This window comes from Geotrypetes seraphini, chromosome 4 (assembly GCF_902459505.1).
Source record: "Geotrypetes seraphini chromosome 4, aGeoSer1.1, whole genome shotgun sequence".
NCBI lineage: Eukaryota > Metazoa > Chordata > Amphibia > Gymnophiona > Dermophiidae > Geotrypetes > Geotrypetes seraphini.
The window spans coordinates 183,398,762-183,422,854 of NC_047087.1; the positions used below are offsets into that span (position 1 = coordinate 183,398,762).

At 43.3% G+C, this 24,093-nt stretch overlaps 1 protein-coding gene across 8 annotated transcripts in view; it reads left to right on the forward strand.

Annotated features, from left to right (window-relative positions):
• The window catches only part of LOC117359572 (inverted formin-2-like), a 99,117-nt gene extending 75,295 nt beyond the window's left edge, over nt 1-23,822 (forward strand). For 6 of the 8 annotated variants that reach the window (XM_033942574.1, XM_033942572.1, XM_033942578.1 and 3 more), the window contains 4 exons: nt 11,788-11,905; nt 12,776-12,940; nt 19,928-20,027; nt 23,357-23,822. In XM_033942574.1, the coding sequence (XP_033798465.1) occupies nt 11,788-11,905; nt 12,776-12,940; nt 19,928-20,020 (376 nt within the window). In that variant the 3' untranslated portion in view covers nt 20,021-20,027; nt 23,357-23,822. Of the gene's footprint in view, nt 1-11,787; nt 11,906-12,775; nt 12,941-19,927; nt 20,028-20,362; nt 20,455-23,356 lie in introns of all 8 variants that reach the window. The other 2 variants (XR_004539265.1, XR_004539266.1) reach the window with 2 other exon arrangements.
• Nucleotides 23,823-24,093: the final 271 nt, after the last annotated feature.

The following is a 24,093-nucleotide window of genomic DNA, read 5'->3' on the forward strand; positions in this document are numbered from 1 at the left end:
CCTTGCCATTCACAAAAATAGAAAAGTTCCCATTTCAAGCTGTCTCATGTACACTTTTCAAATCTAACATATTGTAATCACAAAACAGAAAATAAAATTATTTTTTCTACCTTTTGTTCTCTGATCAATATTCAAATCTTGTTGGTCCCAGGCTCTTGTTGTCTTGCTTGCCAGGGTCTACTTTCTCCGTGCTAACCATCCGTCTGCCATCTCTGTTCTCCCCTTCCGTTTCCCTTCCCTCTCCCGGAGATCTGGCATCTTTCCTTTTTTTTGTCTCCATCCACAGATTCACCTTTTCTCAACTCCCCACCACCCCAGGATCCACCATCTCTCCCTTTCTGTTCCCAACTATCCTCCTATCCAGTATCTCTATCCCCCCTCCACACCATCCCCTGTTTCCAAGTTCTCTCCCTTTCTGTTCCTTCCCTCCCTAAATCCCATTATGCACCATCTCTCTCCCACTCCTCTGTTTTTAGACCCATTATTTCTAACCCCCAAAGTCTGGCATATGCACGTATCTTTGAACCCCCCCTTCCCTCTCTCCCTCTGTGTACTTTTACACCAGGACCCCCCCTCCCCCGAAGGTCTGTCCCCCCTCAGAAGGGCTACACCCCACCCCTGAAGACCTGCACCCCCCGAAGGACTTTACCTCCCACCCGAAGGTCTGTCCCCCTCTGAACGCCTAAACCCCACCCCTGAAGGCCTGCACCCTCCCCGAAGGATTGTACCCCCCACCCGAAGGCCTGCACCCACCCCGAAGGCCTGCACCCACCCCGAAGGCCTGCACCCACCCCGAAGGCCTGTCCCCCCCCCTTGAAGGCCTGACCCCCCCTTGAAGGCCTGCCTGCTTGTCCCCCCTTGAAGGCCTATCCCCCCTTAAAGGTCTGCCTGTCCCACCCCCTTGTAGGCCTGTCCCCCCTTAAAGGTCTGCCTGTCCCACCCCCTTGTAGGCCTGTCCCCCCCTTGAAGGCCTGACCCCCCCTTGAAGGCCTGCCTGCTTGTCCCCCCTTGAAGGCCTGTCCCCCCCTTGAAGGTTGGCACCCCCCCAAAGGCCTGCACCCCCTTGAAGGCCTGCCTGCTTGTCCCCCCTTGAAGGCCTGTCCCCCCCCTTGAAGGTTGGCACCCCCCCAAAGGCCTGCACCCCCTTGAAGGCCTGTCCCACCCCCTTGTAGGCCTGTCCCCCCCTTGAAGGCCTGCCTGCCTGTCCCCCCCTTGAAGGCCTGCACCCCCTTGAAGGTCGGCACCCCTCCTGAAGGCATGCACCCCCCCTGAAGGCCTGTCCCCCCCCCTTGAAGGCCTGTCCCCCCCCCTTGTAGGCCTGTCCCCCCCCCCCCTTGTAGGCCTGTCCCCCCCTTGAAGGCCTGCCTGCCTGTCCCCTCCTTGAAGGCCTGCACCCCCTTGAAGGTCTGCACCCCCCCCCGAAGACCTGCACCCCCCCTTGAAGGCCTGCCTGCCTGCCTGTCACCCCCCTCCCCCTTGAAAGTCTGCCTGCCCGCCCGCCCCACCCTGAAGGCCTGATGCCCCGACCCACCCCGAAGGACCATTCGCCCCCCTGGCCTCCCCGCACTACCTATGAAGCAGCCGCAGCAGGATCGCGACGTCAGCTATCTTTGCGCTGCTTAGGAGCTGCTTCCTGCGCCGGGCTACCTTAAGCTACTGCCCCCCCCACGCCCGAAGGACCGCTCGCCCCACTGACCTTCCAGCACACCTATGAAGCAGCCTGCAGCAGGATCGCGACGTCAGCAATCCCTCAGCTGCTTGGGCGCTGCTTCCTGCGCCGCGGTCCCGCCCCCTCCTCTGACGTCAGAGGAGGGACGGGACCGCGGCGCAGGAAGCAGCGCCCAAGCAGCTGAGGGATTGCTGACGTCGCGATCCTGCTGCGGGCTGCTTCATAGGTGTGCTGGAAGGTCAGTGGGGCGAGCGGTCCTTCGGGCGTGGGGGGGGACTGAGCGGCAAGGCCGGGAACACCCCCTCAGGGCTGGTACCCGGGGCGGCCCGCCCCCCCCCCGCCCCCCCCCTAGGTACGCCACTGAGTACACACACTATATACAGTTAACCCAGACATGCGAGTTATCTGTCTATAAGATGGGTCAATAATTAGTAGGTAACAGAAGACCAAAGCTCTTTGTCACTGCAAACAACAATGGAGTGGACTACAAACAAAGTAGGCTGATGTGAGCAGCAAACCAAGTGGTGTTGAAATAACAACTCGTGTCGACTTATTAAGTTTTGGCTAACTGGCCTATATCAGGAGTCAAATTTGCCAATAAAAGCAGTGTAGAAATGGGAGTCAAATGAATGTATACAATAATGGAACCAATCCTCTATAATAGTGGTTCCCAAACCTGTCCTAGGGGACCCCCAGCTAGTCAGGTTTTCAAGATATCCCTAATGAATATGCATGAGAGAGATTTGCATATAATGGAAGTGACAGGTATGCAAATCTCTCTCATGCATATTCATTAGGGATATCTTGAAAACCTGACTGGCTGGGGGTCCCCCAGGACAGGTTTGGGAACCATTACTCTATAAGAACGTTGAAGGAATGGCGCCATACACAAATACATTTTGTCTCCTGTTTCTACACTGTTTTTATTAGCAAATTTGATTCCTGATGGCAGGCCAGTTGGTTCAAAACACCACATGTGTCAAGTTTGTTTCAACACTTGGTTTGTTGTTCACATTGACCTACTTTGTTTGCCATCCACTCTGTTGCTCAATAACACTGTAACAAGATTTTATTCATTTATTTATTTTTGTTTGTGGGTAATACATGTTCTTTCTTAATTACCTGTTCCACAAAAGTATGGAAAATGGCTTATCATTCCCCTCAAACTTTGTTTTTGTGACCAAGACATTAATATTTTGAAATGTTACCTTTTTTGCAGAACATTCCAGATTGATTACAACAGTGTCTCTCAAACTTTCTTGAGCCGGGGCACACTAAAGGTAGTAGCCACGGCTTGAGGCACCCCAGATGTGTGCGGATGTCGCCATGATGACATCACACACATGTGTGACATCATCACAACATCTGAGCATGTGCAGAGGCCCTCCAGATGGGCCCTGAGACACCAGTAGGAGGGTGCCAGCAAGGAAGAGGGCCGGAGAGAAGGAGAGGCACTGGCGCCAGCTGATTGCCTACAGCAGCGTTTCTTAACTACTTCAAGCTAAGTACCCCAACCACAGACCTCCCTAGGCCCACCCAAGCTCTGCCTCAGATCCCATGCACTTTACGAATGGTAATGCAATTTTTTCCATTCATTTTTCATATACAGAGCAGATATAAATTCTCAAAACTGACGCATTTCAATCACTATATCAAAAATAAAATCATTTTACCTACCGGCAATCCTCTGCAGGCTGCTATAATTAGCTTTAAAGGTGAGACCGGGAGGCCAGGGGGGAACATGCAGGCTTTCGGCGAATCGGGCAGCGCTGGCGCTGCACCGTGTAGGGAAGTCAACTGGCAGGTGCCTCTCTTCCTCCTCAGTGTGCCGCAGCACACTTGGAATCTTATGAGGCTACACTAGTGTGCCTCGGCATACAATTTGAGATACACTGGATTACAAGCTGAGTAAACTTAGGGGCAATTTTACCTACTACCCCAAAGAGAAAGCAGCTATCTTTAGAAGTGAGCAGCAAGTCAGAGTGTGAGAGAGAACTTAGATCCAATTTACAATATTGGTGGCTCAGCTGATGAGAGAAACCATGCTATCAAAACCAAAACGACAACTTGATCAGAGATCTTGGTCTCGCCCAAGTCTAGTGCTGAGCTTTTGATGTCTAGGCTCAAGCAGTGGAACTTGTTGGATGAAAGTGTACAAGTCGCAGATTAGAGGAAATGTCACCAAGCTATTTCCACCTTCACCTATCAAGATGGGCTCCGCTTCTGCCACAATGTGAGCAGTCAAGTCAACTGGAATCACCTGTATCCTGAAGGAGTGGCATCTCTCCATGTACAGCTCATCTAGCAGCATCAAAGCCGAGCTGCTCCATAAAGGGAATAAGTACCTGTATTTCTTCCAATGGCTCACTCAGTGCACCTCAAAGAGGATTACAGCTGCATCGAGACCTTACTAGGCGCCTTGAGGTATGAGTATGACTGGGAGGTCATCAGAGACTTCAAAATAGTGGCATTATTAATGGGTCTCCAAGTTTCCCTGCTATCTCTGCCTTTGGGACTAGAGAGTTGCGCGGGGACAGAAATCTCACCCATCTCTGTGAGGAATCCCTCCCATCCCCATGAGGAATCCCTCCATCCCCGCCCATCCCTATAAACTTCAGAAATAGTTATTTCATTTAATTATGCTACTGAATTAAAGGCTCTGGTAGAAACCCGTTTACAAAATATGTATTCTTCCCAATTAATATTTCCAAATTAATAAAGTCTCTTTGCTTATTTGTAAATGGGTTTCTACAAGAGCCTCTAATGTTTATAAATTTTTATCAACACAACTAATATACTACTTTATCCTGAAGCAAAAAAAAGAAATATAATTTTTTTCCTACCTTTGTTGCCTAGTTTCTGCTTTCCTCATGTTTTCATTCAATTCCTTCCATCCACTATCTCTCTTCTCTCTGAGTCTTCCATTTGCTCTGTTACTGTGCCTCTCCCTTTCTCCCCCCTTCCAAATTGGTCTGGCACCCATCTTCTTCCCTCCACTCCCCCCATAGTCTGGCATCTCTGTCTTCTTCCCTGCCAGCGCCCTTCGCCCCACTCTCTCTTCCCCATTTCCCTTAAGCGCCCTTCGCCCCACTCTCTCTTCCCCATGTCCTTTCAGCATCTTTTCCTCTCTACTCTGTCTTTCCTCCCTTTCTCCCTCCCTGCCCCTTACCTTCGTGGCACTTCCCCGCCCGACAGACAACAGAACAGGCCCGGTCCGACAAACCTCCCTGCCCTGAATCCAGCTGCTGTAAGAAGGTAATTTAGATTCGCAGCTACAGGGCAGGGAGGTTTGTTGGGCCGGGCCTGTTGTCGGTCGGTCGGTCGGGGGAAAGCGCCACGAAGGTAAGGGGATCTGGCCGGCTCTGCACCTCCCCCTAAGGCTGCCCCGAGGCAGACTGCTCCCTCCCGCCCCTCCCCTTGGTACGCCATTGCCTTGAATTTTTCCTACCTGCCCTGCCGCAGCGCACAGCCAACCGGAAATCTTCCCGATGTCAGCGCTGATGTCGGAGGGAGGGAGGGCTTTGCTTAAGCCCTCCCTCCGATGTCAGCACTGACATCGTGGAAGACTTCCGGTCGGCTGTGTGCTGTGGCAGGGCAGGTAGGGAAAAGAAGATGAGCCTCGCGGCTCGAGTGCATCCAACCCCACAGGAACCCCGCAACCCTAGGGGGCGTCGACACGGGATTCCCGTGACAAGAAGGGGGAACCCACGGGATCCCCGTCGTCCCCGTTCCTGTGCAGCTCTCTATTTGGGACAACAGGTGCCCAAAGGCAGACAAACCAAAGGTGGGACTGGCCACAGTGGACCAAGGGGAAGATTCTCAAAATTTTAACTTTGGTCACTAAATTGGGTCCAGCTGGTTTAGCGTTCATGTATTTTAGCATTGGATTATCAAAACTACTTATGATCTTTTCCGAGCTTCCTAGCAGTCTCCAACTCTGCTATGCAAATGTATTACGAGGTCATTAATATTTAAACAAGCTCTCCAAACGATTCTCTATTATTGCAGAGTGATTCCCTAATTTTGTGAGCAAAATTTTCCAGCAGGTCTGAGCTGTCCTAGCCAGCCTTTGTGGTCAATGCCTGAACACTGATTGGCTTAGGCACTGACAGAAAATTTTGCCATCATTAAGCAATACCCCCCTCCCCCAGCAGTGGGAGAGATGACCACTCTCCCACGCCACTGCCCTTAAGTAGCCCCCCTGATACCCCACCTGGCCATGGGAGGGATGCCCATTCCCTCCCACCACCAAACAACCACCTCAACATGCCCCCTGGCAGTTGGGAAGGATGCCCACTCCCACCGCCAAACAAACTCCTGGCAATGGGAGGGATACCAATGCCCTCCTGTCCCCCTGTCCCCAATGACCCCCCGCCCCACCTTTTTTACCTCCTACTTCTGGCCAGCAGGCTTGCCTCTTCAAAATGGGTTGCCTTCCCCGCCCTGGTGCATCCTGGGATGTGCCTGGGAGGGGCCTTAGGTATCTGGGAGAGTCAGAGCCTTGGACCCCACCCTAGCATATCCCAGGATGCACCAGGGAGGGGAAGGCCGCCAATTTTGAAGAGGTGGGTCTGCTGGCTGTAGATAGGAGGCATCCTGGCCAGCCTTCGTAAACAAGATAAGGGGTCATGGGGTTGTTGGAGGTACAAGGGGGATCATTGGAGGTGTGGCGGGAGAGAGTGAGCATCCCTCCTGCTTCTAGGGGGGCGTCGGGAGGGGAGTTGCTTGGTGGCAGGAGGAAGTGGGCATCTCTCCCACTTCCAAGGGAGTTGTTGGGGGGGGGGGTTGCTTGACAGTGGGAGGGAGTGGGCATCTCTCTGGGTATTGGAGGGTTGCTTTGCAGTAGCGGAAGGAGGGAGTGGGCATCCCTCCTGCTTGGGGGGTGTCAGGGGTGGGGTTGCTTGACTACAGCGGTGGGAGGGAGTGGCACCCGTCCTGATACTGTTGGGGGTTGCTTGACATCAGTGACAGGAGGGAGTGGGCAACCCTCCTGTCGGTCTTTGATTTGTGGTCTTCAAAAAAAATGTTATTTTTATTTTTGCACATGTTTCTACACGTCAATCACTTTCACCAGCAATTGGCACATTCAAATTTAGAGACCCTCCGTGACTCTCCACCAACCTAATTTGCATGCATGGTTTTTTAAAGTATGACTCGCCTTTTTGAAATCATTACAGTAGCAGCTGCAACAGTGGCCAGTTGGATTTTACCACAAAGATTTGAGAATCTTCTCTCAAGTTCTCTGTGGGGGGAAACAACGTTAAATGGGAACCACAGGTGGACCCCGGGAAGGTGCTGATGCCACCACTGCACGTCAAATTGAGCCTAATGAAGCAATTTGTCAGAGCTCCAGATAAAGAGTTGGTAGCCTTCAAGAATCTTCAAGACATCTTCCCTAATCTGTCTGAAGCAAAGGTCAAATCTGGTGTCATCGAACCACAGATAAAGAAGATACTGGAGGGCAAGGAATTTCCCAAGAAGCTAACTAGGAAGGAGAAAGAGCTTGGAACAGCTTTGTCACAGTGGTTCAGTGCTTCCTGGGCAATCACTGTGTGGATGTTGAGAATCTGGTGAGGAATTACAGTATGAGGGGCCACTGAAAAGTTCTTGGCCCAGTCATAAAGAGAATGATGTGGAGCCTTGAAACTTTTATGCCACACTTTTCTTGACACGTTTTGTTTTATTATATTGATGTGAAAAGTGTCGCGAAAGATGTGGAATAATTTGTACGTTTCATGGCTCCACATCATTCTCTTCGTGGGGCTGAAAAATTTTCAGTGGCCCCTTATAAAATGAGCTGTAGGATGTCTCTCAAAGTCAGTGTCCTTGATGCTCAAGGTAAACAGGGGTGCATACTCAGATGAGCAAGGTGAATGCTTTCACCAAGATATACTGGACTTTTGAATGCTGCTACCAAGAACAATATAATGAGAACATGATGGGAGACTATAGCTGGGGGCTGATTCATGAAAGTAACTTACAATATAATGCAAATACCAAAAAAAACTACTCTTCTAAATCTGTGGTCATCTTTGTATAATTTCAAGATAAATACGTGTTAATTGTGATTCATATGTTGCTTTTTGTATGAAAATTTCATTCAATCAAATTACCCCTCCACAACTTATCACTGTAGTTTCATATGATCCTCGGCTGTTTTTTCATTCATGTGTATTCGTTACCGGATCTTTATTATAATTTTTAAATTTTTATGTATTTAAATTATTCAAACTTTAGCCACTTATCTTAATTAGTGCTTTTAGTCGCTCCTCCCAACACAATCACATTCCATTTAACCTTCTTTAGGGGCGAGGTTGCATAAAAAAAGTCCATAAATAAAAGTATTATAAACTTGGCTGAGGTTCTCTCATTACTTAACTCCAAACTGCCAACTCAAGAGTAACAAAACCATACTATGTACTTTAAATGGAGCAGTGCAACAAATTTACAAAAACTTAATTATATTTAAAGAAACACTTATGTGTATCCTAGTGCTTCGCTCTCTCGAGATTCTTATCACACTCCTAGTTATTACTGACCAATTTCTTACAGTGGTGTCTGACGTTATTTCCCCCCCCCCTTTTTTTTCTTTTCTTTTATAGGCGGTAACCTGATGTAGATGTTTTTAATAGGATAGCATTTCCTGCTCTCAGGTTGCTAACCTAATGATGTCACTTAGCAACCAGTCATATCTAAACGCTATTCCCTTAAAGGGTACTCGTCAGTCTCAGATCGGGAAGAGACCCCCCCCCCTCCAAGTTATGACATGTCAATATGTAGTTTTAATAGTATTATATAGTGGACATCCAATCAAGGTCTTCATTTAGCCCAACAGGAGCCATAGATTTTAACCGGAAAATCCATTTTTGTTCTTTTATGGTAGCCAAGTTTTTTAAAATAATTTCCTCCCTCCCTCCTTGTACCATATCTATAATCTGCCATTTAATATCTTTTAGTGTATGGCTCTTTGTTTTCCAATGTTTAACAATGGTAGCCATTTCACTTTCGGTATTCACTCTTGACTTGTGTTCAGTGAGCCTCGCTTTAATAGAACAAAAAGTGCACCCCACATATATTTTATCACAAGGACACTGGATGACATAAATGGCATTTGTTGTAATATATGATGTATTTATTCTGGTATATATTTGTTATCTAGTTGTGGGGCGAGTCCATTTCTTACCAGTCATCACTAGGGGGCACCACTGGTACCACCCACAAACACTATGCGTTCCTTTCTGATTTTCCAGGTACTTCATTTTCAGTAGCCCCTCCCCCCTCCCCCCCCCCCCCCCCCACACACACATACACAAATTTATATTTCTCTGAAAGGCAAATATAGGTTTCAAGTTTATTATTTTTTAATATACCGACCATCGACAAGTATGTAGCCGGTTTACAATGCTAAAATAAATAGGTGGCTTCTGTATAATATTTGTTAATTGAATGACATGCCAGTGTTTCCGAATAATTTGGTTTTCTCTCATTGATAGGGGGGTGAGAATGTCTGCACATATATTAAACCTTGCTCTTTATTTCTTTCTTTAGATGTTGGCAATAACTCCCTCTGGGCATACTTTGCTCTCAAATAGGCTGCTTTAATGATGTGATTTGGATATCCTTTTTAGCAAAATCTCTTCCACAGCAATTTAGCTTGTATTTTATAGTCCATAAGAGATGAACGTAATCTTCTGTTACGTAGAAACTGACTAATGGGCAGACTTGCCCTTAGACGATACTTATGGACTTTTTTTTTATAGAGTCTCGACACTGTAGAAGGTTAAATGAAACGTGATCATATCGGATGAGGCAACTAAAAGCACTAAAAGTTTTTTTAATAATTTATAAAATATATAAAATCAAGTTTCCTAGATTGTATAAGACCAATAGAATTTTATTAGACACGTGGCAAACTTTAAAATTTATCAATAATTTAACAACTATTCCAATCCATAAATCCACGTCAGTCCCTTTGGCTGAACTCCAAGATTCAAATTGGCGGGTTTAAGGTTATCTGAAAACACTGGATGAAGGCAAATATACATACTTTGGATGATGTTATATAAGATGGTAAGCTGCTTGACTTTTCACAATTGCAACACAAATTTGGTCTTAACAAATCACAAAATTATAGATGGTTGCAATTGAAGCAGGCCATTCAGAAGGGGCTCCCTGAATGGAAAAATCTAACTAATCAGCATAGTTTGCCAGTCTTATGTTTTCAGGTAGACTTCTGGGACACCAGACCGCTCAGTGGTATAAATTAATATCTGGATTTTTGAATAAGAAACCAAAGACTGGTCTGCGTTGACGTTTTGAGCATTGAGCTAAAGCATCAAATTACTGTGTCTCAATGGTCACAAATTTGGGCTTGGAGGATGAGATGTATGGCGTCGGCATCTATGAGAAAAACTTGGTGGTTTTTTGTTGTTACATAGAGCAGTCTGGACCCCAGCTCGTTTACAGAAATTAGATAGCTCTAAGTCTAATAGATGCTGGCACTATAAGCTAGAAGCTGGGACATTAGATCATTTACTATTCTATTGTCCATTGATACTTAGTTTTTGGAAGTCCATTTGGGGCCAAGTGAATAATCTACTGGAAAATCCGGTGGCATTATCATAAGATACTGTGTTATTTGGTATTTCCATGAGAGCCAAGAGTCAAATATCTTCTAATAATAATAAACTTTTGCTCATCATGACAGGGGTTGCCATACAGCAAATTATGAAAAATTGGGATTGGCTGAGTTATAATTTTTGGTGGAATTCGTTATGCCAAATCTTTAAAATGGAACAGGTAGTAGCTATACAGCAGGGGCATTTTAAGAAATTTAGGGATGTTTGGGAGCCATTAACAAAATATTGTGTAGAATGAATATTTTCTCCCTTTGTTTAAACACGTCCAGGGTGGAGTGGGGGGGGGGGGGGGGGGAGGGAATATTTTATGATTTCTTATGCTTATGAACAATTGGGTATAAGGGAGGGTGATATTTGATGTGAGTTTGTTTTTGATGGTATAGTAAGTGATATTAAAGGATAAAATGATTGTATCTCATGTTACACTTGTTGAAAGTTTTAAAAATGAATAAAGATTAAAAATAAAAGATCCAGTGACCAGCTAAGGATCATATGATTTGGTTGAATGTAATATTGTGAAATCCCTATACTGAATAGCCTGAAGAATATTGGTTTATATGAAAATTTGGCATTTTCACATTTTAAATAGGAAAATTGCAACATTTGACTATCTTGGTCATAAAAACGTTTTATAGAAATTAACATTTTCTATACTTTTTAAGCTTGAGCAATTAGGAAATTATACTTGCTGTCCAGGATCAAAAATCGTGTTACATAGTAGTAGTTACAAATGTGCGTGCTAAGTTTTTCAGTTTTCACCAAGCAATGTACACAACTTGTAGAATACTATTGGCTGTGTACATTGCATGGTGCAGTTAGGCACACCCACCTATGCCAGTCATTGATCTGTTCTAAGTAGGCTTACCTAACTTTTGATGTGCCAGTGTGATTTTGTGCTAATATTCTAGAATGGCATAGGCACATCCTTAAGCCATTAGTGAATTGGCAGTAAGCAAACTCCTATAGCACCTAAAATGAAAGTACCAGTTTTATAGAAGTGCTGCCTCTGCTCCATTCATCCTGCCATATATACACCATGCAACCCTACCACACCTTACATACCTACAGGATCTTCCTAGAAAAGCATGTACCTTCAGACAACCACAACCACTCCCACTACCAATAAACATGCAGCCATACCTACAAGCCCACCCTAATGACCCTAAACATATACCTCCACCTCATCCACCCATGAATATGTACTCTCCAATTCCACTTTCTCACCAATTGATGGTTACTAGATAGCTTCAGGCCTTAAAGAAGAAGCTGAGCCAGTACCATACTGGTTTTTACTTCTGTTGCATTGAATGGCTGCACGTGTGTATGTGTGGATAATGTTGATGATGGGTGTGGTCATGAATGGAATATTTTTTTGGTGGGTGTATGTCAGATAAGTATGCATGTGGGGGAGGGGGGATTTATCCATGTGATCATCCATTTTTTTTTTCTAATTAGTGGTCTAATGTGCTTTTGCTCCAGAATTAATATTTGCAACGTCTACACAGAAACGAGCAATAATTTAACGAAATTGATGGAGACGATGCACAAAATTTCATCATGCAAAGAAATTGAGGGGCAATATGCAGAAACTATTCAAGTGAGTAAACCAATCTTATGCTTGATTTTTGACCAGGGTTTTTCTTCCATTCTGTGCTTTTTATTTTTCTTGCAGAATGTCAAGATTAAAATAAATAAAAATTAGTTACAGTAGTAATGTATTTAGTTTTTGAGGAACATACATGTATAAGGAGGGATCTTGCTTTGCCTCTGATTTTTTTAAGATTGTGAAGGAAAAATCCAAGTCTAATCATTATAAGCTTGATCTATCAGTCTTCTTTGTGATTTATTTCAGTGTTCTGGCCTTGTGCGCTCTCCCCACAATCACTGCTGCCCCTTCATGTACCCCTCACCCACTACCACTGTTGCCACCGTCACTCTTCCCAATGTGCCATTCCTTCACTACCCTACCTAATCCCTCACCTTGTCACTGAATGAATGGCTTTCTCTCTCCCTTTCTGCCCATCTGTGCCACCAAGTGCTGTGCTATCCTCCCTCCCTTTCCTGTATGGGCCTCATCCAAATCGCTTCTGCATTTTACGCCCCATGTTGGGGAAAATCAAACAGTGAAGAAAGAGGCAGGAGAAGGAAATGGGATTTATTAGAAGATGGAAAGAAAGTCTAAGTGAATGGGGCTGAGGGAAAGATGGCAACAGTCTTAAGCACAAATGAAGATTTTTATAAAATGTGGCATTTCGTAACCAAAGTGAGATTTGTAAGTTCTTGACAACAAATCTTAGTTTTTCAGCATTCAAAAGGGGCAGTGAGATAAGTTGTGTGTGTTTTGACGGCATGCTCCATCTTAGTGGTTCCCTTTCACATGATAGGACCAAAGTACTGTATATGCTATTTGTACATAACTATACAATGTTATATCTTGAATAGCTTCTAAAATGCTGTGTTTTTCTAGAACTATACGAATGCATTTAAAGAATTTGAGACTGAGTTGAAAGCTATTGAAGAGGAGAGGAAACTGCTTGCAAAGTACTTCTGTGAAGATGCAAAGAAAATGTCACTGCAAGATCTATTTATTACCATGAGAACGTTTCGGGAGCTCCTCCTCCAAGCACACAAGGTTTCATTTTATGAATGTTATTACCAAGGTGGCAGAGGGCAATTATACAAAGTCATTTTGTACATATATGGTAATGTGCTATTTAAAAATTCTTATGCTCGTGAGCAGCCTAATTTCCATAAAAGATGCTAAAAAATTGCATGTACAAATTTGGATGCGTACCCAGTTTAATTGAATAATGAACGAATTTGCACAGAGAATTGGGATCTTAAGTAATTATTGGTGCTAATTAGAATTAAAAATGTGTGCATGTTTTTAGTTGGGTGATCCACGTGTAAATTTTACATGCAGTTCCACAAACAGGGCATGGACATGGGCAGACTAGGGGTGTTTCTGCAACTTAAGGCTCCTTTTACTAAGTCGCGTTAGGGCATTAACATACGGAATAGCACATGCTAGAAGCTAATGCCAGCATTGAGCTGGCATTCTAGCCACGTAGCATGGGTTTAGTGCGCGCTAAAATGCATGCGCTAAAAACGCTAACACAGCTTAGTAAAAGGAGCCCATAGGCAAGCGGCTATAGAATAAGGGAGCTTGATACATAATTTAGGCACCAGTTTACCCCACATTTCAGTTAGTGTAAATATCGGTGCCTACAGTTAGGTGTGGTTCCTGGCACCAAACGTTACTATTGAGTGCCATTTTTATAGAATAGTTCTAAGCGTTATTGTTCTGGGCAGACATTCCTGTACAATAGGCTGGAGCTCTTCTCCCTCTATTCACTCTGGTACAACTGTATGCCAAGACAACTGCACTTTCCCGCTCCCTTCTCAGTCAGTTTAATCATTTGAAAAAATATAAGGAAAAATACCTTAGGCTTTCAAGTAGCACCAAATCTACTTACACCCATTTCCCTTCCTGCTGGTTAAGAAATTTTTAAGTACAGTATATTAAGGGATGTCAGTTTTAGAGATGTCATAATTTTAAAAAGCACTAATGGAAAAAATGGTACAATTTTATGTGGAAAATCAATAACTAGCTTTACTGCTGCCTGGATTGACTCGGGACTTTATCACTCACTTAGACAATGCTTTGGTGATTTGAGCACAAGGTGAAGCAGGTTCACGTGAGAATCGGATGAAATTGGATGTAAGGTTTGAGGAGCAACTACAGCATAATGGCATGCATCAGTTGCATTTTCTTGGATGGTCGTCAAGGGTCATATTAAAGGCAGAAAAGAATAGTAAAATGTATCCAGGTATGGCAAAAGAGGAACATTACACAGTTTGTATGGAGCCAGGAAGCAGTTTTCTGTGGCATTTTGTTCCTGCAAAATCGACTAAAGAGAAGACTTGCACAGAAATACTTGGTGATAATTGCATTGCATGGTTGAAAGAAAGAGGAGCAGACAAAACTCTTCAAGCTTTTGGAGGCGATTCCATAATGTAAACATTAGTTGGGAGAGAAGAGTGATGTATTGTATTGAGGAGAAGCTGGTTTGGATTGTCTGTAACCTGCATACAGGCGAACTATCATTCTCGCACTTGATAACTGCTTTGGGTGGCAAGACAGGCAACAACAAATGGGCAGGTCCCATTGGGGAAAATGCTGGATTCTGCTACTGAACTGGAAATAAAATCTTGATTTTTACCAAGATCTCTGTTACATACGAATTGCTGCTGCTGGGTCAGACCAGTGGTTGACCATCGTGCCCAACATTCTGCTCACGCGGCGGCTCCCAGGTCAAAGACCAGTGCTCTAAATGAGTCCAGCCTCACCTGCGTACGTTCCAGTTTAGCAGGAACTTGTCCAACTTTGTCTTGAATCCCTGGAGGGTGTTTTCCCCTATAACAGACTCTTGAAGAGCATTTCAGTTTTCTACCACACTCTGGGTGAAGAAGAACTTCTTACGTTTGTACGGAATCTATCCCCTTTCAACTTTAGAGAAGAGTGCCCTCTTGTTCTCCCTACCTTGGAGAGGGTGAACATCTGTCTTTATCTACTAAGTCTATTCCCTTCAGTATTTTGAATGTTTCAATCATGTCCCCTCTCAGTATCCTCTTTTCAAGGGAGAAGAGGCCTAGTTTCTCCAATCTCTCACTGTACGGCAACTCTTCCAGCCCCTTAACCATTTTAGTCGCTCATCTCGGGACCCTTTTGAGTAGTATTGTGTCCTTTATGTACAGCGACCAGTGCTGGACACAGTACTCCAGGTAAGGGCGCACCATGGCTCAGTACAGCAGCATGATAACCTTCTCTGATCTGTTCGTGATCCCCTTCTTTATCATTCCTAGCATTCTGTTTGCCCTTTTTGCTGCCGCGCGTTGCATGGATGGCTTCATCGACTTGTCGATCAGAACTCCCAAGTCTCTTTCCTCGGAGGTGTCTCTCCAAGTACCGCCCTGGACATCTTGTATTTGTGCCTGAGATTTTTGTTACTGACATGCATCACTTTACACTTATCCACGTTGAACCTCATTTGCCATGTCGAAGCCCATTTCTCGAGCCTGATTATGTCACGTTGCAGATCTTCGCAATCCCCCTGTGTCTTCACTACTCAGAATAACATCGTATCGTCTGCAAATTTAATCACCTCGCTCATCGTACCAATGTCCAGATTGTTTATAAAAATGTTGAAGAGCACGGGTCCAATCGCCGAGCCCTGCAGCACCCCACTGGTGACGCTCTTCAAGTCCGAGTATTGTCCATTTACCCCTACTCTCTGTTTCCTATGCTCCAGCCAGTTTTTAATCCACGTGAGTATTTCACCCCCGATTCCATGGCTTGCAATTTTCCGAAGTAGTCGTTCATGTGGAACCTTGTCGAGCGCCTTCTGAAAATCCAGATATACAATGTCGACCGGATCACCTTTGTCTATCTGCCTGTTTACTCCCTCGAAGTGCAGCAAGTTCGTCAAACAAGATCTGCCTTTGCTGAAACAGTGCTGGCTGGTCCTCATCAAACCATCCGTCAAGGTGATCTATAATGCAGTCCTTTATCAGCGCCTTTAACATTTTTCCCAGTACCGAGGTCAGACTCACTGGTCTGTAGTTTCCTGGATCTCCCCTCGAACCTTTTGTGAAGATCGGCATAACAGTTGCCACTTTCCAGTCTTCTGGAATCTTTCCCGATTTGATCCACAGATTGGCTATTAGTTGAAGCGGTTCAGCTATAGTCCCTTTCAGTTCCTTGATGACCCTTGGATGGATGCCATCTGGTCCCGGGGATTTATCGCTCTTTTGATCTGCCTGCATACCTCTTCTAGACTGACCGTCAACCCTGTGTTTCCCGTCTTTGTTTTCAGCATATAGCCTGATGGGTTCCGGTATGCTGTGTATATCCACTTCGGTAAATACAGACGCAAAAAATGTGTTCAATTTGTTGGCCATTGCTTTGTCCTCCTTAAGTACTCCCTTTATTCTGTGGTCATCCAAAGGTCCCACCACTTCCTTCCTTTTTCGCTTCCTTGGCTATTTTTTCCTCGTAGTCTCTAGGCCTCTTTTACCGCCTTATTGAACCTGCGTTGATCAGAGGTGAAGGAGATGAGGAGACCCAGGAAAGCGCCATCCATCAACACTGAGGCAACTACACTCGCCCAGTTACTTGACTGGAGTCTGAGCTTCCTCATAACCTGTACCATGACAACAGCAGCGATCAAGGCATTTCTGAGCAAGCCCATGGTGGTTCTAGACTGCCCATCACACACTTGGTCCACCGAAGGGTGTGTATAAAATGACAATGAAGCTGCTGCAGCAATCAGGAGAGGAGGGAGCATTATATTTGGGGTCAGATGGTCAGCATGGAGCTCATGAGCTGAAACAGAAGCAAACAAGGTATGTCCTCTTTGCTGGATTTTGTTAAATAATGGTCCTTTAAATGTCATTTATGAGTTCATTCAGTCTCCGCGAAGAAACCATGCAGTAGACTCTCTTATCCTGAGTTTATGGTTGTATTCATTTTCAGATTATCTTATCTTATATACAAATTTCTAAATAAATAAATAATAATAAAAAAAAAAAAATTATATATATATATTTAAAAAATGTCATATATGCAGTTTGTGGCTACAGATGTAGTTCAGATTATCTGTATGTTAAAATAAATATGTAATTTCTACGGATTTCAATACTAATTTGATGTAGGTATATGACTCACTTATTTGGGGGGTGAGCGGCAGGGGGGGGTTCACATTTTCTATATCGCAATTACAAATGTGAACATTAACCAAGAAAATATTCACAACACTTGAGAAAACCAAGATGAATTTGACATTGCTTCACCAAAGGAAACTTTCAGATCTTGGTTCAATAACTGGTACGATCCCAGCTAGATTATTGCAATGTCCTTTTATAAAGGATGCAAAGAAAATATACAGAAAAAAAACTACAACCATTCAAAATGTAACAGCCAGACTTATTTGCTCAGCAACCAGATTGATGTAGTGACACTGCTGTACCTCGAACTACACTGGCTCCCCTTCGAAGGAAGGTGCAGTTTTAAACTATGTACACTGATCTTCTGGTAAAAACACCAGACTAGGTATTGAATTTAATTGAAATACCACCCAAAGACAAATACAACCTGATCAGCAACCATATGACCGTCTCTGGTCTCTGACAGTGCAAACGCTTACAGATGTATAAAAATCCAGATGAGAGGAAAAAGCCTCAGAACCCCTCCCACACCAACCTTAATCAAGAAAAGTGTGAGAATTTTCAAACCGGGGTAAGTTACCTCATCGGCATAAAAAACCTTTCCACCTGGATAACATCAAAAAATGCCTTGTGCAATGCAGAGAGCAGTAACAAAAACGGAACCAGTGCGTGATTTAAACATTGATCCAGTGATTAAATCAATGAGATACTTATCTCCGTTATGGAGTTGGTCTCACATCAATGCTGGCTAGTGTTTCGCCAATGTCGGCTACCTCAGGATGTACAGAAACTCCTAAAGAATATATGCAATCATTCAATGTAAGTCTTTATTTGTTTTGCACAACCAGAATATTAATCTTCTGGCTTACCCAAATACCTGCTCTGCTCAGCGTCTTAAGCAGCTTCACAAACATAGCTGCAGGAAGCTCTACCCATTAAGTCAGGGGTAGGGAACTCCGGTCCTCGAGAGCCATATTCCAGTCGGGTTTTCAGGATTTCCCCAATGAATATGCATGAGATCTATGTGCATGCACTGCTTTCAATGCACATTCATTGGGGAAATCCTGAAAACCTGACTGGAATATGGCTCTCGAGGACCGGAGTTCCCTACCCCCGCATTAAGTGTTCCTCCGATCCACCATTTTGAGAGCAGTACATTGAGTTGATCCCCTACTGATTTGTGGTTGAAGGGTTCCTGGGGAAGGAGCGATAAATACCGAAATCCTACTTCTGTGAGAGAACATGATTTCTTACCGTAAGATAAGTGAACTTGTGTGGTAATTAATTGTGGTTATTCATGTATTATGTTGGGATCATTCTTTATTTTGGGCATGAGAATGCAGTAACAAACAATAGATAATTGTGATTGCTCATAGAATTTCTCTCACTTTTGGACAATTTTGATTTATATAGAGCACCAGACATAAACGAAAAGCCCCCTGCTGGTCCCTAGAGTAAATGGTATTCGTCAAAATGTTCATTACTCTTTGACAGGACCCAATTCAACTGAGGGCTCTCATATACACATCTTTTTGAAAAAAATATGCAGTCAAGTGGTTTATTTTTTGGCACTTGGGCATTAACACTTACCAGATCTTGGACTGGCGTTAAGTCCAATTGCCTAATTTATTTTTTTTCTTTTTTATTCACCTCTTTGGGGTCTTCTGCAGCAATGAATCCTCTTTATAGATGCTTATATGGAACAACTCTTCTGCCAGTACAACACAGCATATAAATACAAGGACCACCCAGCAGCAGTGCCAGCTCAGGCTCAGGAATGCAGAGCTTGGCATTATGGCATTCTGTGCCACTGGATGCTTTTTGGATGACTGGAGGAGGGAGGAGGTCTTTACCTGATGAGGCCTAGGGATCCCCACAAGCTCGGGTATTTATATTGTTGGGGTAGAGTGTGGCGCAGTGGTTAAAACTACAGCCTTGGCACCCTGAGGTAACGGGTTCAAACACACTCTGCTCCTTGTGACCCTGGGCAAGTCACTTAGGGGTCCTTTTACTAAGGCACGCTAGCCATTTTAGTGCACGATAAATGCTAACGCGTCCATTATATCCTTAATCTCCTCATTGCCCCAGGTATATTAGATAGATTTGTGAGCCCACCAGGACAGACAGGGAATTATGCTTGAGTACCTGAATAAATTCATATAAACCGTTCTGAGCTCCCTTGGGAGAACAGTATAGAAAATTGAATAAATAAATAAGAAGGCACTTTGGGCCTGATTCTATGAATGGTACCTAACTCCTAGGCACTTCTCGACATGGTTGTCGATCAACTGCTAGGCACCATTTACAGAATTGCCGATAGTGGTGCCTAACTCAGCTTAGGGGTCGTAAGGCATCCTAGTGTTGAGTGCCAGCATATTAGACCGGAGTTTTTCTGGCTTAATTTACTGGCGCCCAACACAGAGTCCTAGTTACATCTAAGTCATACCAAAACTTATTCTCCACCCCTGACCACACCCACTTCTCAGGTATGAGTTGTTAGGCACCTTGAACCGCCGAATTCTGTGCGCAACTGTAAGTGTTTTTTATTGTTTTATTAGATTTTAATGGCATGGTTAATTACCATGCCAATTAGACTAATAAAAAAAAAACCCAAAACTTGCACACGAATTTTAGCTAGGCATCGCTGATGAGGGTGCCATAGGTCTACCCAAAATTTACTGTCTGTTGCTGGTTACACAGTGGCATCGCATGAAGTGTTTTTCTGACTCTGCCCTTAACTTATCTTAACCTGTTCTGCACCTGTTTCATAGACATATGGAAGACTCTTTAATGTAATGTGAATATGGTACAGTTCATGAGCTCTAGATTTCATTTTTTTTTTTCATGTTATTCTTGCTTAAGTGACCTGAATAATCTACATATTTTAACTTAGGAAAACAGAGAGAGGAAGGAGCGATTTGTAAGGGCTGGACAAAGGAAAAAACATGAAGAAATGCCAGTGAAGAAGCATAAAGGAGATGAATGAGAGACCAGTGAGTTGATGCCATTCAGTTATACATTAATAGATCTAATCTAATCTAATCCTTAGGTTTGTATACCGCATCATCTCCACGTTAGATGCCTATTATACAAAAATAAATCCATTCAAAATGGTCACAGTTACAGATTAGATATGAAAATGCAGGTAAAAGTAGGTAGATGCTTCATTTTGAAAAATACTGACTGTTTTGGTAATCTGTAAGGGTGGAAGAGCTAAAGCTACCAATTTGTATAAATATATATGTTGAAGGGAAAATAACTTTTATATAGATGTTCATTCCAATAGGAGGAGGAAGGCTTTTATTTATTTATTTTTTCTTCATGCTAGAGTCGCATCCCAATACATCTGTGCAGGAGGGAAGCAGGCTTTGGACCAACTGATGGCTTTTCATAAGGCTGATCATATATTCAAAAGAGGTGGTTGGTGTCCAGTGAACACTGTCTTTTTTGGCATAGCTCCAGTTTCCTCTAATGTCTGGTCCTGATATATGCTATAGCTATATGATGCTGGGTTCTGCATTAGGAGTCACTTCCCAGGAAAAGGATCTAGGTGTCATTGTTGAAAATACCTTGAATCTCTCAGCTCAATGTGTGGAGGTGTCTAAGAAAGCAAATAGAATGTTAGGAATGGAGAACAAATATGAAAATGTTATAATACCCTTGTATCACTCTATGGTACAGCCACAACTTAAATACTCTGTGAATATCTAAAAAAAGATATAATGGAATTAGAAAAGGTATAGAGAAGGGCCTATCCTCATAGGGTCAACTTCCCTATGAGGATAAGCTAAAGTGGCTAGGGCTCTTTAGCATGGAGAAGAGACGGCTCAGGGGTGATATAACAGAAGTCTATAAATACTGAATGGAGTGGAAAGGGTAGATGTGAATCGTTAAGTAGTAGATTTAAAACAAACAGGAGAAAATATTTCTTCACACAACGTATAATTAAACTCTGGCATTTGTTGCCAGATAGTGTGGTGAAATCAGTTAACTTAGCAGGGTTTAAAAAAGGCTTGGATAATTTCCAAAAAGAGAACTCTATTCTATTCAAAATACACATAAAACTGAACTAACACAATGGGAAATGTCCCAAGCATCACCTGCAACTACTACATATGTACTTAATATCATGATATCTTTGTATTATACTCTATTTTTAATTTTGTTCTTCGCTTACTAATTCTAATAAGCGATTCATCAAATTTACTAATAAACTTGAATAATAATGACAATTCAGATGTAATCCTTAGCAACTCAAAGAAATTTACAAGCTACTGCCTAAATACTTCTAATGTCCTAGCATCCCATTTGTAATCTGCCTTGAACCGCAAGGTAATGGCGGAATAGAAATCCCTAATGTAATGTAATATAACTCAATAGGCCCATTAATGAGATGGCTTGAAGTCCACTGCTTATTCCTAGGATAAGCAGCATAAAATCTGGTTTATTACTTAGGATCTAGCTAGGTACTTGGGACCTGGATTAGCCACTATTGGAAACAGGACACTGGGCTTGATGGACCTTTTGGTCTGTCCCAGTATGGCAATTCTTATGTCCTTATGCGTGAGTCAAACTGACTTGTGGTGACTAGTTAATGCAGTGGACTGTAACTCCAGGGGACCCAGGTTCAAATCCTGCTCTCATTGTAATTGTGATTCTTCCAGGAACAGGAAAATATCTGCTGTACCTGAATGTACAACACTTCAATAGCCTTTAGGCTTGCAGGTGTCTTTTATACATTTAGGTACCGTAAATGTTTTTGAAGAGCTAAAAAAAAAGAGCTGAAGTGGGACAACATGAGAGAAGGAAGGATGGGTTTGATTATATAAGGTTTTCATTACGGTGAACTTAGAAGAATTGTTTTATTCAGAGTATTTAGAAATATTGGCATATAATGTTCAAGATCCCACTTTAGCAGGACAATTTAACATGTATTCTTTTTTTAATTATTGTCCATTGGGCAATTGATTAGGTGCTAGAGACAGTTTTTATGATTCTATTGTGAAATATACTTTGGAATCATCTTCTCGGTTATTAGCAGGAGATAACTTGCATTCAGAACAAATAGATGATCCTAAACTAATAGATCTTGAAGGTATTTTTACATAATTAAAATATTTTATCACCAACTTCGCAACAAACCCATGTACAAGGCCATTAACTTGATTTACTTGGGTATTTTAATAATAAGAGGAACATAAGAATAGCCAAACAGTGTCGGACCAATTGTCCATCTTATGGAGTGAAGATGACCCCCCCCCCAGTACCTTTTTAAAACACCGCCCGCCCTTCCTTTTAAAACACCCCCCACCCTGCAGTACCTTTTTAAACGCCCCTTAAGCCTGGTGATCAAGCAGTGTATGGGCCAGCAGGAGCGTGCTACCTGGGCCCGTCCCGCTTTCAGAATTGACTGCGTCAGTTCTCACGGGATTCGCCAGGACATGACGTCGGAAGGGAGCTGCTGCGAGCAGCAGGGGGGAAAATCTGCTCATGCTGGCAAACATTTCAAGAGGAGCATGGGGTGCACGGCACAGCAAAGGGGGAAGCGCCATCGCCCTGCGAGCTAACCTTCCTCACTACACCACTACTAAGTTTTTACATATTGATACTAGTCTTAAGTTTTTAGCGAATTGCATGTGGACAAAGTGTCTCCAATCCTGCCCTCTCCCACCCCCCCAAAATTAAAAAAATTGCTATTCTTTGGACGTGCTTCCTGTTCTATTCAGAATGCCTAGAATTTATTTAAAAAAATTCATACACCACTTAAACCTACGTGGTTTCCTAAAAGCAAAATACAACTTACAACTAAAATTCATACTGTCTTAGCTTCAGGTATTACTAGAAGTGCCGGACGTGCAGATGTTGTCATACAGCCTGGCACCCCCTTCTAGTTTCACTTTTAGGATCAAGGGAGATGGTCAGCAACCACTGGGGGATTAAGGCCGTGTCATGCCTTAATCCCTCCAGTGGACAACTGCTTAGTCTAATCACCTTCCTTTTAACTTGGATGTTCTGAAACGGGTCTAAATATTTTTCCCCTTCTGCAATTGCTATTGAATGTCCAGATTTCAGGCTCTCCCTAATCTCACCCAGAACCCCCCATATCTGGGTGTACTACAGTGTTGGATGTCCTTGTTCTGCCTTTACAAAATTGGGATTTGGACATTTCAAACATGTACATCTATTTTAGCGTTTTGAAACATCCATATGCTTTAAAATGAGTACCATAATGCAATTATGAACTGTTGAACACCAACTTGCTATAGCAAGATGGTAGTTTCTTAGACACGTAACAAATTAGAGTCTTCCGTTCCATTTTCAGTAGTTGACGGGAAAGGACCCAGTAAGCCGGAAGAAGGATGCATTGCTGAAGCTGCCTCACTAGATGTCATAGAAGGATTCCAACCACAGGACACTGCCAGAGTTGCATGCGAGTCAAAGACATGTTCTGACACAAGCAGGTAGTCAAGGTCCCGAGTGCAAAGATACATCTGTTAAGGATAAGTTGTTTGTACTAGCACAGCCTCTCTTGCACAAAGTCAGCCTGCTTTCCCAAAGTGTAAAGGAATTCTTCGTATTCATAATTGCAGGCAATGTGAACAGAAAAACCCCCAATATTTTTATTTTGCTTAATGCACTTTCTTAGCCACCTTTTTAGTTAGTGATGCCATATAAAACAAAACCTATGAATATAGTTAAATGAAATATTTACATTAAAAAAAAAGACTTTTTGTTGGAAGGAGAAACATTTTGTATATAAAAAAAATAAAATTTTTTGGTCAAAGGTTTTTTGTTTTTTTTGGTGGGTTTGTTTTTTGTTTTGTTTTTGTATTGATAGTTTTATCTTCTGACCACTGGGTTTGTTTAACCCTTTAATTGGCAGATGGTAAAATGGCTGCTTTACCTAACTTGATGTTGAACGAGAGCAACATTGCCAAGTAACAAGCATTTGGAGATGCAGATCTCCCATACGAGCCATAGAAAACATATGTTGCTTCTGAGCCACAATGTCAAATAAAGGGTTAAACTAGTGACAGAGATAGCACTGATTTAAATATC